Source organism: Cetorhinus maximus, chromosome 21 (genome assembly GCF_964194155.1).
Source record: "Cetorhinus maximus chromosome 21, sCetMax3.hap1.1, whole genome shotgun sequence".
NCBI lineage: Eukaryota > Metazoa > Chordata > Chondrichthyes > Lamniformes > Cetorhinidae > Cetorhinus > Cetorhinus maximus.
In genome coordinates, this window is record NC_135899.1 from 71,024,033 (window position 1) to 71,039,034 (window position 15,002).

Sequence of the window (15,002 nt, forward strand, 5' to 3'; positions counted from 1 at the left end):
ACACGCCCTGACGTCACTCCGATCATGTGACGGCCCCGCGCTAATGGGCATGCGCGTATCCAGTTGGCTGCCGAGGGAGGACTGAGCTTTTGTTTGCGACCGTCTTTCCCGGTGACCGAGCAAGTATGGGATTCGTTTCGTAGATCGTTTTTCTTTTAAAGTTTATCAGTTTTTATTTCGTATGTTTACTTTATTATATAGAGTGCAGCCGCTGTTGTCGTTGTAAATGGTGATACTCTTTTTCAGCTGGGGCTCGAGAATTAAAGGGTCGTCGCAGCTGTGGAGTGAGCATGCGCACAGCTGTCCCTCCTGTAGTGGGAGATGTAGTTTTCTGGAGGCTGGATTTTCAGCCTCAGGGAAGGAGTGGGAGTCATGCAGGACTATAAATCCCGAGAACACTATAGGGCCTAGCCTTTCACTCCTCAGGCTTGTCTCGGTAATATTTTGTGACCGCATTACATTCCCCCAGTCGTGCGGCTGCCATTAATTTATCTAAAATATTATTTCAGATAATGGGCAAGTGGGTCTTGTTAGTCGTTCAAACAAATATTAAGCTTTTCTTGTTGACAATATTTATGGCTTAGGTAAATTTAAGGTTGTAGTTATTTCACTATATTTAAGAATATTGATTCTAAAGTGGAAGAAATTGGTATTGATTTATTTTGAGTGCAGGAAGTACCTTTTAAAGTATGCTGGTGTGCCAGAGTTGTCCTGACTCCTTCAGTAACACCAAATTAGTGAACAATGCTTGTATTACTCCATTAAGAGCACTCTTTTTTTATTTTGGTCTCATGCTGAATTGACCATAAAGCATGATCACTCTATCACCTATCTTTGGGTTTCCACTAAACCCTGTACCAGTCACTGATTGCTCCCAGGTTTCTGCCTCTGGCTGAAACACACTTGCAATCCTAGCATCCTGTCCAATCTTGAATTGAGTTTATGATCTCATATTCTCTGTAATATGGCCTGCCTGTCCCTCCCTTCGCCCATCTGTCACAGAAATCCTCATCCGTGTGTTTATCACATCTCAGATTTGACTATTCCAATTTCCTCTTGGCAGCTCATTCTACACCTTCCCCTAAATGTCAGTTTGTTGAAAGCTCTTCTCGCATCCTGCCTTGGACGCATCATCCCTGTCTTTGCTTGATTACATTGACTCAGTGTTCCAATGCTTCCAATTTAAAATTTTGATCTGTGTATTTAACCCCTTCATTGCCTTAACCCTTCCTATTTGTGTAACTTCATTCGGCCTACAACCTCCCTTGCAATCAGAGCACTTCTCTGATTTCTTTCATTTGTGCATCTTGCCTGCACCCCACTATTGGTGGTTGTGTCTTCATTTTTTTGGGCTCTAGATTGTGGAATTCTCCAAACCTTACTGCTTCCATTTTTTTTTCTCTTTTTTGAGGCTCTCCTTAGATCCCACCTCTTTGGTCATCCCTCTTAATATCTCCTATCCCTTAAGTTATTTTTGACTGCTTCTAAAGCACTTTGGAGGCATTTTTCAATAGTAATTGAAAATGTAAGTTGTTGTTTTTCCTATCCTTTGTTTTTGCTTCTTTCCCGATGTCCTCTTCTCTCTATCTTTTCTTCCAAGTGGTGTGGCCTGCTGCGGCAGGCTGGATTTGAATTGGGGTTGTGAAGATCATGTGATCCTGTGTAGCTCCTTTTCTCTTATCACTCAGCTAGTGATTTAAGGCATGTTATGTGCAAGTTCTTTCTTTAAATAATATGATGCATCAATGACACAATGTCCTAGCATTTACATCTGTAACAATTTTCCATTTTGTGCTTATTTTTACATTGTACTGGTACTATTTGTTAATACATGTGACTGGGAGATCAGTCGTATTTCAATTGGTCCAGCATTCAAAGTTTTGGGAGAACAAATTCCCGATTTCCACCACAATTTGTGTGGAAAGATAGTTCCTGATTGGCCTATCTTGAATTTTAAGATTATGCCCTCTTATTCTGGATTTCCCCAACAGAGGAAATAGGGTAGATCCAGAGAGACTATCAAGTATTTAATCATTTTAAAGAGGCTGAATGCCCAAGTTTGATTTGGCCAAGGCTCTATACAACTCAACAACTCAAACATCACTTCACTTTTTTTTGAATTTGAATCAATTTGCGATAAAGTTGAACTTTCCATTGGTCATTTGACCTAAATTTTGGACCTGTGCATTGGCTTTAGTGATTTGTGTACATGGACACCTAATTCCCTTTACTTCTCTACTGCTGCTACTATGTCATCTTTAAGAAAATATGCTAATTTGTTTTCTGCAGATTCAAAGTGGATGAACTCACTTCTGCTAATTCAGTTCCATCTCACTAACATAGTGTGTGTCCCTTTGAAACTTCCTCTTCCTATCCACACATCCCACTGTGCTTCTTTAATGTCACTTGCAAACTTGGATATACAACTCCTTTCCTTCATTCAAGCCATTAATGTATGGTGAAGAGTTGAGGCCCCAACACAGATACCTGTGTGATGACATCCCACCAATCAGAGAATGGACCCATTATCCCTACCCTGTTTTCAACCTCAAACCTTTACCAACCCATATCACAAAATTATTTCCAATTCCATGACATTTTAATTTTGCTCATCTCTGGCATGGAGCTATAACCTTCCTTCTGAAAGTCCATACAGAAACTCCAATATCCATTCTATTGACCTCTTCAAAAAAAAATGTCAGCTCAATTAGTCAGACCTGGTCTAATCTAGACATTTGGGGTAATGGGAATTTGTCTTAAGTTCAATTATCGAGTTATTTTTAGGTTTCTTTTTGTCGCTAGTAATTTGCCCTTTTCCTCTGCTGTGAAAATGGGCACAAAGCCCTCATTAATAATGAGTCTGGCATTTTCTTCTTCTCTGTTATAACCTTGCCCACATTCCACTTTACCACACTCAGTATATTTATTTGAAAGAAATTGCTGTTAGCTTTGGTATGCCTTGCAATTTTTTTCATATTCCCTTTTATGTCTCTTACATTTTTTTCATATCCTGATGTTGCAATTTTTTAGCTCTCCCAGTCTGGAGTTCTGCTTTTCCTTATGTTTTTGTTCCATTTAGCTTAATGCTCTCTCCTACCTCATTTGTTGACCTGATTGATTAACTACACAAGTGGGGTCTTTGCCTTTAAGGGTGGATACTGTTTTTGTATCATACCAAATACTCTCCACTGTTTGTCTTTAGGTTTACCCATGAACAGTTCAGCCCAATTTACTGTGGTTATCCCTTCAGTTTATAACTTTGGATTGTGACTCTATCTTCTCCCTCAGACCTAATATACTGAGGTTCAAGCAACTTATAAAATTACTTTGTTCACTTAATGAAGCATATGTGGTCCTAGGCTTTATAAATAGAGGAACAGAGTACAAAAGCAGGAAGTTATGCTAAACTATTTAAATTCACCCCCAGCTCGAGTAGCGTGTCCAATTTTGGACACCACACTGTAGAAAGGATCATTAGGCTTTAGATAGCATACAAAAGGGATGTATCAGAATGCTTCCAGGAATCATTGATTTATAGTTAAGTAGGTAGGATAAAGAAGTTGGATTGTTCTCCTTGGAGCAGTGAAGGCTGAGAGTTTTTTAAAAAATTATTAAGGATTTAGATAAAGTAAACAAAGAGAAAGTGTGTCCAGTGGCTGAAGGGTTGGTAACAGAGGGCATGGATTTAAGAGCATTGTCAAAAGAACCAGAGGCAACATGAGGAAAACTGTTTTAACACAAGTGGTTAGGATTTGGAATGCAGTGCTTAATAGGATAGTAGAGATTCAACAGTAACCTTCAAAGGGAATTGGATAGATACTAAAAGGAGAAAGAAATTGCAGCGATATGGGGAAAAGCGGGGCAACCAGTCTAACTGGATTACTCTTCAAAAGAACAAGTGCAGGCTCAGTGCTGAATGGCCACCTTCTGTGCTGTATTATTCTGATTCTGTAAGTTCCTTAAGTCTGAATCTAGGTATATGTTTTAATAAAAAGAAAAGTTTGATGTATATGGCTTTGTTTTTTTTTTGGGCTTATAGGATGTCGGGATTTTTAGATAACATCAGATGCCCAGAATGTGAATGTATTGACTGGAGTGAGAAACGGAATGCCATTGCATCAATGGCTGCTGGTGTGTTGGTATGTATTCCTGCAAATCTGACTAATTTGCTCTATAATATAATTATAGAAGTGATGATTTGGAATAGAATAGGTACAAGATTTGTATGTGATAAAGTACTACTAATAACTTGATGTAACCGAGCTCTAGAGTGTTGGGGGAAATACAGTAAGAATTTATTGAAAGGGAATGAATTACTTAAAATCTCCAGGCAGCCAGTGCTACCAAGCACATTAACAATTAAAGGTTACCACATGAACCTTGCACAGCCTTAGGGCCTGTAAACAACAGAAAGGCCTTGGGAGTCGGACTGGAGTCAGAGCATGGCAACAACAGATTAAGTGTGCTCTTCAACAGATAAGGAAAGGACAGATGGTCCCAGCCTAGATAGAGGGAGAGGTCTCTGCTGGCGTGAAAGAGGATGTATGATGTAACCTATATGCTGACAAGATTGGAATTTGAACATTGTTTTTGTATATGATCAGTAGTGTATAAAATAAGCTGTATGCTTGTAGTTTGGCAGAGTGCTATCTCAAGCTGCCTTGAGATGGTTCTCTCCTTGCAGTTGCTCGAATAAACGATCGTGACCTGTACCTGAGCCTCCTGTGATCCGTTTGTCAAAGATACCACAACAAGAGCATCTTGTTCTAATTTTCCTGCTTAATCCTTCTGACACAATATGTTTAAATTATTCTGTTACGTTCCACAATTAAATAGCATCCTTATCACTTAAGTTAATGTACATTATTGTGTTGATACAGCATCTAAATATTGAGTAGAATTATAGGTAAAGCACAAGCTGTTTGCTGGGTTAGTTCAAAGTCCTGTATATTGACAATTACTTGAAGCCCACTCACTTCTGTGTTACATAAATCTTTTTATTTTCCCCCTTTGCCTCCACTCTTCAAAATCTCATTCCTCTCTCTCCTGAAGACGTTAACACCTTGTAGTTTACAGTTGATTAGATTCTGGATGGCCTCTGGTACTTCACTCAAGCTAAAAGTCATATGTAAGCCTTAGCGCAGACTGTTTGACCATAGTTGAATCATAGTCAGTCATAGTCAAGCCTAATCCCATCCTTGCCCAATATTGTACATAAGTACTTCATGTAGAGGTCATTGTATAAATCAATCCTCCTAATCCCAACCTACGGGACTGAGGCAAATTGTAACATTGGTATTGGTGCCTTGGTTTAGACCAAATAACTTGGGACAGAGGAGGGATTGAATCTGGGAACTTATCTGTCTGTGTTGGCTTACTGTCTTTGGGTGAACTATTTTTGTTGTGCCTTATTCTGCTAATTTTTTTCCTAAAATATTTTATTTGTACTTAGGAATATGCCAATCTCTAATCTAAATTAGATAAAATGTATATTAAATTTTACTTAATCATCCACTTATGGAATTTTGAAGCATTTTGTTTCTTTAGTTTTTCACAGGCTGGTGGGTTATCATTGATGCTGCTGTGAAGTACCCCGAAATGGACAAATTCAACCACTCCTACCACACCTGTGGAGTTATAGCAACACTTGCATTTCTCATGTAAGTAGAATGGAGCTTTAGCAGTCTTGAACATGGTGTGGCCCCACCCAGATCCATCCCTATCTTTCCTGTAATTTCTTTTCTGCTTTTGCCACAGAATTGCAATGGTCCTAATCAAAGTCACAATTAACATCCACTGATTTTGACACAGTGCACTCTCCCCTCATCATTCTTCTCCACTACTCTACAGTTCACCATGTTATGCTCCTTCATGCCTCTTCTCTGTTCATCCAAATGACCCTCACCTTGTACCATTCTTATTCACTCAGTTGTAGCCAGAGAATATTTTCTTTCCACGCCCGGGCTTCTGGAGACCTGAAGGTATCTATCCTTGACCCAGATCTATTTCTCATCTACCTGTTGCACCTCGGTGAACTCAGTTCATAGATTTCACATCAGATTCCTGATATATACTAACAACATCCAGTTGTACCTACCATCACCTCTCCACTGCCTCTTTGTTATCATGTTGGTTGTCCATCATTCGATTCTGAATGGGCTAAAACTCCATTCAATTAAACATTGAAAAGACCGAAGCCATTGTCTGCAGCCCCTGCCACACAAGTCACTGATTCAATCCCTGGCCATTTCCCTGGGCTGACCAGACTATTTGAAACCTCGATGTCTTATTTGATCCTGTTCTAGTCCTTTTCTGCATCACCAGGACTGCCTATTCCACTTAGGAACATAAGAGCAGGAGTAGGCCATTTGGCCCCTTGAGCCTGCTACCATTTAACTAGATCATGGCTGATCATCTACCTCAACGCCATCTTCCCACACCTATCCCCATGCCCTTTGATCTCATTGGTATCTGGGAATCCATCGGCCTCTGCTTTGAACATATTCAATGACTGAGCCTCCACAGCTCTCTGGGGTAGAGAATTCCAAAGATTCACCACCCTCTGTCTGCAGAAATTCCTCCTCACCTTGGCCCTAAATAGCCTAACTCTTATTCTGAGACTGTTTCCCCTGGTTTTAGACACCACCCCCCCCCCCCCCCCCCCCCCGCCCCCCACCTCCCCAGGAGACACCCTGCATCCACCCTGTCGAGCCCTGTAGTCATTTTGTATATTTCAAAGAGATCACCTCTCATTCTTCTAAACTCTAGAGAAAACAGGACCAGTCTCCTCAATCTTTCCTCGTACGACAATCCCGCCATCCCAGGGATTGGTGAGCCTTCACTGCACTCCCTCTATGACCAATGTATCCTTCTTTGGGTAAGGAGACCAAAACTGTGCACACTACTCTAGATGTGGTTTCATCAAGGCTCTATACAACTGCATAAATTTTCAATCTCATTATCTTTTTTAAAAACTTTATTTTTTCTTGGGAAGCGGGTGTCGCTGGCAAGGCCAGCATTTGTTGCCCATCCCTAATTGCCCTTGGACTGAGTGGCTTGCTAGGTTATTTTCAAAGGGCAGTTAAGAGTCACTGCTTTGGGTCTGGAGTCACATGTAGGCCAGACTGGGCAGGACAGCAAACTTCCTTCTGAAAGGTCCGAGGAATATTCTGATACAAAACTTCAACACTCGGAGTCCAGATGCCATATTCAAGTGGTTCCTTTATTATGCATGCAGAGAGCAAACGCTGGGCAATCCAGGCGCTTCTCCACCAAGGTTCAAATGAGCACAGTTTATATATTTTTTACTATCAGTTACAACTTAATGGTATTAGTTAGACAAAGGCCATAGCACAATGACCCCTCGGTGGGCTGATAATTGTGTTCTTGTACAGTAATTGCAATGCAGAGACTGGGCATTGTCCTTTTGAAGATAGCAAAGAATGTGAGTTTGTTCTATACAAAAGGTTAACGGGGGCTGACTGGATGTGGTTCGAGGCTATCAGACGGTGTTAAATGGCCTTCCCCATTTCTTGATTGAGTCATCCCATGTCCCTGCCCGTGTGTGTCTTCCATTTCCTAATTGCAAATTTACAGCTGAGCCCTTTGTACAAGTTTTTAGCTTTCATATAAGGCTGTAATTGTCTGTGTATGCTTTGGCACCCTAGGTGCTGGTCCTGGCTGGCGCTTTAAAATAAATCTAAATTTTCTGCACCTTCACTTCCCTAAAGGGGCATTAGTGAACCAGATGGATTTTTACAACAATCAATGGTAGTTTCATGGCCACCATTAGGGTGACGACTTTTAGCTTTATATTCTAGATTTTTATTAATTAATTTTAAATTCCACCAGCTGCTGTGATGGGATTTGAAGCAGTGTCCCCAGAATATTAGTCTGGGCCTCTGAATTACTAGTCCAGTGACATTATCACTACCTCACTGTCTCCCCACATGCCTGCATACTGATACTGCAATGAAGCTTCACTTGAAAATGTCTTTTTTTTTTAGGATAAACGCTGTTTCAAATGGACAGGTCCGTGGAGATGGCTATAGTGAAGGTTGTATGGGCCAGACAGGTATTCCTTTTCATTCTCATCAATAATATGAAGTGATCTCTGAGGTGGTTTCTAGTTAGTTCTTTGTCATTTTGTTTCTATTCTGATTTTACGGGTTATGATTCCCTGTAACCAAGTTGAGTCTGTCTCAATCCTCTTGGTTTGATAACTGCTTTAACAGAATCCGTTTACGAATAGACAAATGAGAAAGTAAATACATAGTTAAAAAGTTGGTGAATTGTTACATCAGTTTTCCCCCCTCCCCCCAATTTCTCAACCACTATTGTAACCAATGAAGGTGTGCTTTCCCCAGTCCATCTTTCTTTGGAAATTCTGTTGTTGAGTTCTATTATCCATTAGCGGATATGCTTGTGAATCTGTTCACCTTTGTCAGCCAGAGGAGAATATGTCTCTTGTGCATTTACTTATCCACTGGACTAGTAATAGGAGGACATAGTTCTTCCAATCGGCATAGGAAAGTCATTGTATCTGCGTCTTGCTTTTCATTAAAAAATAATCTGTGTCCTTTTATCTTAGCAGAAAAGTACTGCTTCACCAAGATAATATGATTGTGACGGGTTATTTTACCAATGTTATATAGACAACCCTGTTTCTAATGCTACAAACTGACATGCATACTTTTTGAAATATTCCTGACACTGATTCTGAAGTTGCCAAAGTATATTTTAATCAAATTCAGACGGTTTGCTATCAGTTATATTGTATACTGCACACTCTTATGAGTAGTGATTATTTTTCAGGTGCTCGAATCTGGCTGTTCATTGGTTTTATGTTGGCGTTTGGATCTCTCATTGCATCCATGTGGATCCTCTTTGGTGGTTATGTTGTGCCGCGTAAGTGAATGCAAGTAATTCCTCTAATCTGCCTTTTTGAAACTCTCTTATTTAGTCCCATGCTTGACTGATGCTGAAACCCAAATAATTAGCTATGATTTATCACTAGTTTTTGTGTTGTTAGGTCATTTCTTTGTCAATGCCTCCTAAAGATTAAAAAGAAAGTAACGGCACATAAAGGTTGATTAGCCACTGTTCTCAATGCTTACAAACAAAATATTATGAATTCTTGGGTTTTATACATTTTGCTATTTAACCATGGTTGAATTTTTAAGTTTGGACTTCATCATTTTGTGTACTCCCTGAATATTCAATATTTGCATATTTTTTACATTGCACTTGGTGAGGGAAACAGTTGTTACAGTACTATACAGGACTTTGGAAAGCATATTTATTTTGGGAGAGGATGTGCATTTTCAACACAAAATATACAAGGACAAGAAAAAATCTTCATGATGGCCATGTTCACCATTAAATCATGTTGATCTCCAGTTTGGATACTTCTGAGTACAATGCCACTTTAATGAATTCCTTTAACTGTCTTCGTGGTAACTTTGAAAAGGGGAAAAGTGATTTTTATTCAAATTCAGTCTTGGTATGATGAGCAAACATGGAGTTCCTTACAGACCCAAAAACACAATTATTTACCACTGCAGTAGAGGTTTTTTTTTTCCTGTGTATTTGTCTCGGAGTCAACCTGTTCAGTATCAGAGCCAACATTTATTCTTCAAACATCAACTACCAAAATAGGTAAACTGATCTCATTTGCGGAACCTTGTTGTGAATGTTTGCCTACTTAACAGTGACTTCAGGCAGAACTTAATGTAAAAGCAAAAAACTGCGGATGCTGGAAATCCGAAACAAAAACAAAAATACCTGGAAAAACTCAGCAGGTCTGACAGCATCTGCAGAGAGGAACACGGTTAACGTTTCGAGTCCGTATGATTCTTCACCAGAACTAAGGAAAAATAGAAAAGGGGTGAAATATAAGCTGGTTTAAGGGGGGGTGGTGGGACAGGTAGAGCTGGATAGAGGGCCAGTGATAGGTGGAGATTGCCAAAAGATGTCATAGACAAAAGGACAAAGAGGTGTTGACGGTGGTGATATTAGCTAAAAAAATGAGCTAATGGTGACATCAAGGGTGGAAAGCAGGATGAGCAAGGGACAGATAGCCCTAGTGTGGGTGGGATGGGGGGAAGGGATCGAAATAGGCTAAAAGGTAGAGATAAAACAATGGATGGAAATACATTTAAAAATAATGGAAATAGGTGGGAAAAGAAAAATATATAAATTATTGGAAAAAGGGGATTGGAAAGGGGGTGGGGATGGAGGAGAGAGTTCATGATCTAAAGTTGTTGAACTCAATATTCAGTCCGGAAGACTGTAAAGTGCCTAGTCGGAAGATGAGGTGCTGTTCCTCCAGTTTGCATTGAGCTTCACCGGAACATTGCAGCAGGCCAAGGATGGACATGTGGACATGAGAGCAGGGTGGCGTGTTGAAATGGTGAGCGACAGGGAGGTCTGGGTCATGCTTGCGGACAGACCGAAGGTGTTCCGCAAAGCGGTCACCCAGTCTGCATTTGGTCTCTCCAAAGTAGAGGAAACCACATTGGGAGCAGCGAATGCAGTAGACTAAATTGAGGGAAGTGCAAGTGAAGTGCTGCTTCACTTGAAAAGAGTGTTTGGGCCCTTGGACGGTGAGGAGGGGGGAAGTAAAGGGGCAGGTGTTGCACCTTCTGCGGTTACATGGGAAGGTGCCGTGGGAGGGGGTTGAGGTGTAGGGGGTGATGGAGGAGTGAACCAGGTTGTCCCGGAGGGTACGATCCCTGCAGAGTGCTGCCAGAGGGGTGAAGAGAAGATGTATTTGGTGGTGGCATCATGCTGGAGTTGGCGGAAATGGCGGAGGATGATCCTTTGAATGCGGAGGCTGGTGGGGTGATAAGTGAGGACAAGGGGGACCCTATCATGGTTCTGGGAGGGAGAGGAAGGTGTGAGGGCGGATACGCAGGAGATGGGCTGGACACAGTTGAGGGCCCTCTCAACCACCATGGGTGGAAAACCTCGGTTAAGGAAGAACTTAATGTAGACACTAGGGTCTCACCTGCCAGCTGGAGAGCCAGCAAGAGCCCCATGTCACCTCTTTTAGGGAAGGCCTGGCGAATTAAGTGCTAACCAGGCACTTAACTGGGCAGTGGCAGGCTTTCCCTGGGGTTGGAAATTCTGTCTCCAAGAGCTGCCGGCCAGTTAGATGCCAGTAGCCGTGCATTGCTCGGCAGCACCTCCGGGGAGAGGGTGGCTGCTGGTGGTAATGCACCCACCTGAGGCCTAGGACCCCCAAGGGACACAGGCCACAAATGAGTGATGGCTGGAGGGGTTTCATAGGGTTGGGGTTGTGGGGAAAGTGGGTGGGCAGCCAGGGCAGGAGTGTGGCTGTCAGTGCTTTTCCCCCCCACCCTCCCTTTCCTGATGCCGGGTTTCTTACAGCGCCTCCCCCCCTACCCCCACCCCCAAACCTTGAATCAACCTTTGATAGGGTTTGCTTTTCTGGCTTTCTGGATGCTGATTCCCCTGCTGGGTGAATACCAGCAGCGGTGGGAAGAGGCCCTAAGCAGGCAATGATAACTCACTTAAGGGGGTGAGGTGGGGAGGCTGTCCACGAGCATCCCACCCTGGACTTAAATGGGTCTGAGGCGGGAAGGCACTGGTGTCCCCACCTGCCACCCTGCACCCCCTAGCAATTAAATGCCCATGCCACCAAACCCACGTCAGGGAGGGCATTAAATTCCATCCTTCATTTCTGAAGTAATTTGATCTGCTGTGAAGTGCTTTGGGACATCCTGAGGATGTAAAAGTGTTATATAAATAAAAGTTCATTTTTAATAAAATGAAATGTTGCCATCATCCAACATCAAGTAAATCTACAAAAAATAATCTGTTGGAATATAATTTACTGTACCAACGACTTGAATAAACAAAATGTTTTGTGTTGAAAATTGAGAGAGATTTTTCTAAGTTTTAGGCGCTATATGTTTTTGTTTCTGTTTTCTTAAATGTGTATTTTTTCCAGCTTTTAAAAAAAAATTATTTGTTTTTCATTCTCTTTCTAGAAAAGACAGATGTTTATCCTGGTATAGCTGTCTTCTTCCAAAATGCATTTATCTTCTTTGGGTAAGGATATAAGTAATAGTAATGTATTCTGAAACTTTTTTAAAAAAAAAAGATAAACTAAAATGCACAACAGTTCTAAGCAACTGAAATACAGAAACGTTTTAACTTTTTGCTGATGAAATTTCTCTTTCTTGCAGGGGCCTGGTCTTCAAGTTTGGACGTACAGAAGACCTGTGGCAGTAAATATCCAGGCATTGCAGTGTATTGCCTATATTTTGTATTTTCTCATACAACCTGTCTTGCTGTATTTGTTCATACTTCTTGCTGTTGAGTTTACATGTTGCCACCTCGCTACAACTTTCCTTTCGGAGTTTGTCACTCATATCTGACTTTAATATGTGGTTTGTTTATTAATGGACATTGTCAGGATGAGTGACATAAAATAATGTAGAACAGATTAAAATGTCACCCCTAGCAGTAGCAGAATTCAAAATGATGAAGGATTGTAGATTAAGTATAGCATGATTATTTTTTAAAATAATACATGGGAATTTCCATGTCACGAATCACTGATTTTGTTGCTAATCTTCCCAATGTGAACTTGTTCCATAATTTCCTATAAAACTAATTTACACACCGTGCAGCAAACTTGCCATCCCATGATCCTTGGAAGAAGTGTGACCAAGGGTGGGCAAGGTTTCACACAGGTGCTCAATTATTTCTCTAAGTGCTGTCTGTGCATGCACAGCTTCTCTGGCGGGCTCTAGTATGATCATTGTGCCCTGTAATCTTCATTCTTTGTAGCATTGCTTGGTGGATCACATGTCTTCATTTCTCACGGTCCTAGAGAAGATCTCCATGTTCTAGGACCTGGGACCAGTTGCAAGGTTCGAGTCAAGTGCTTCTTGGTCGCTTAGGGGTCGTTTTCATGTCTTCCAAGGACAAAGAATGAGTGCCTTGGAGGTGTCATGTGACTTCTTGACAGCACCACAAGCAGTGCTGAACATCTTTTGGTCATTGTGACACTTGGAGTTTTCTGACCTGATAAATGAGGGAGTGGTCATATTGGCAAATGCAGCAAAGACACCACTGGTTTGCTGCATTAACTTCTGCAGTGCTGCATAGGAGATGATCCAAGTCTCCATCACATACTGGAGAATTCAAATTATGTAATTATTTGTATAGGCAAAACTTTCGTGGAAGTGGGAGGTGCAACAACAATGCTCGTGTCCAGCTCCATCAATGCTTGGCACGTTCGCACAATTCCATGTCTTATTTCTGCTTTGCTTCAATGTGACGTACATCTGGGATTATTGATCTATAAATTGCTCCACCCATTTCACAACCTCACTTGAAAATCCAGAGATTGTAAACCCATCCTTTACACTCTTTTTGGGGTGGGCAGGAACACCATGTTTGTTGCTATCTCCTGTCATGGTTACTCACACACCATGCCTCCTGCCTCGGCCCTCCTCCTCTAGGATAACAGGAACATGCCTATTGTGACAACTAGTGGAGCTACTTTGCCATTCTGAATGCAGTGTATAGAGTGGAATTCTACAAATATTAGTACTGGGAACCAACAGGTGTCTGGGTGTGGAAAATGGATTCAAGCAAAGTAAGTAACAAAAAAAGAAACTGGAAGAGATCAATTCAAAAGTTCAGAAATCAAGCTGCAAATAGTTCTGCCTGGCTGAGAGCCCTAAGTGATACTACTAGAAGGTGATATCAGCATGAACCCAAGAAATTGCAGCTATTTTAAATAGGGACAGAGCTGTTTTAAATTTTGGAGGGTTTTGTTCTGTAAAGAGCACTTTACCAAATTGACAAATGTTCCAGCAAATTAGAATAGGGTTAATCAGTTTATCTCATACCATACCTTCCACTGGTTCTTGCCCTTGAAAAAAGCTTTACAACGTAGATGCGCCACTGTCGCAGCAGAAGCTTCCAGGAAATTCCCAACCAATGTATTTTAAATATAGAAGCTCCTGGTTATAAAACTAACTTTAATTTGTATGATGCTTTGCACAACCTCAGGATGTCTTGCAGCCAATGAAATACTTTTTGGGTAGTTACAGTTTCTGTATATTTGCCTACTAAGCAAGGTCCTGTAAATGACAGTGGGCTAGTGGATACTGTAAGTTGCATAAAGGGTTTCAAGGCTTGTAAGTCAGAGAATCCTGACGAAAGTTCCTCATTAACTTGACTGATTCTCTCTCTCTTGCTCTTCCTTTTCTGATCTGCCATAATGCAGGTTGCCTGAATCCCATTACTGAATTTAGCCTGGACAGGAAAAGCAAGTTGCAGTAAATTACTTGGGGAGCTCAGAGATAGAGGACAATTGCCAGATCTGGGGGAGCAATAGTAACACAGTAATTATAATTAGTTTTACATTAGTTAAAATGAAGGTTACTGTGTCAACTGTACCTAACCATATATTTAATGCTGATGATTTGAAAATCTTCAGTATAAGTGGCTAAGTTGGCAGCCATGTCCACTATGAGCTACGTTGATCCCCCACACATACGCACACTGACTTGGCATCTAATTAGTAATTATGTTTTGTATGTAGTGCTGTAACTGTTGCTTTACTGATAATAAAATCAAGTGCAAAAGAGTCCCATAAAAATGTTCTTGTAATAATTCTTTTGTGTATATAATTCAATTTTGCACAGACAGGTAAAGCAAACTTGAGTGCACATTTATCATTTATGACCTTTCTCTTGCTTTGGTAAAGTTGCTATGGGGCTCAATCAAACTTTAATGACTTGCTATTTTATGTAATCAATATTTTTTCATTTGTGTTTTTAATGATAAAGTGTACATGCAATGTAACAATTGCAAAATTACTAAGTATTAAAATCAGTTCCATAAATGAATAAACTTCAAAAATAGTGGAACAATGACTGGATCTATTTATTGTAATACTTGGAACTTTGTGCTGTGCCATTGAAGATAAACTATATGTCCATAATTCTCTGCATTGT

At 40.8% G+C, this 15,002-nt stretch overlaps 1 protein-coding gene across 1 annotated transcript; it reads left to right on the top strand.

Annotated features, from left to right (window-relative positions):
• The first annotated feature begins 13 nt into the window (after positions 1-13).
• Positions 14-14,918, top strand: tmem50a (transmembrane protein 50A). The gene is made up of 7 exons (XM_078567118.1): positions 14-123; positions 4,040-4,139; positions 5,548-5,660; positions 8,007-8,074; positions 8,815-8,907; positions 12,015-12,075; positions 12,213-14,918. Exons 2-7 carry the CDS (start codon positions 4,041-4,043, stop codon positions 12,256-12,258), a joined length of 480 nt encoding a protein of 159 aa, XP_078423244.1. The 5' UTR covers positions 14-123; position 4,040; the 3' UTR covers positions 12,259-14,918.
• The last annotated feature ends 84 nt before the right edge of the window (positions 14,919-15,002 follow it).

Excerpts from the sequence above, each read along its gene's own strand:
- tmem50a (XM_078567118.1), top strand. The coding sequence starts at position 4,041 with ATGTCGGGATTTTTAGATAACATCAGATGCCCAGAATGTGAATGTATT. Across the intron at positions 8,075-8,814 it reads AGGTTGTATGGGCCAGACAG|GTGCTCGAATCTGGCTGTTC; the intron begins GTATTCCTTTTC and ends ATTATTTTTCAG. Across the intron at positions 12,076-12,212 it reads AATGCATTTATCTTCTTTGG|GGGCCTGGTCTTCAAGTTTG; the intron begins GTAAGGATATAA and ends TCTTTCTTGCAG.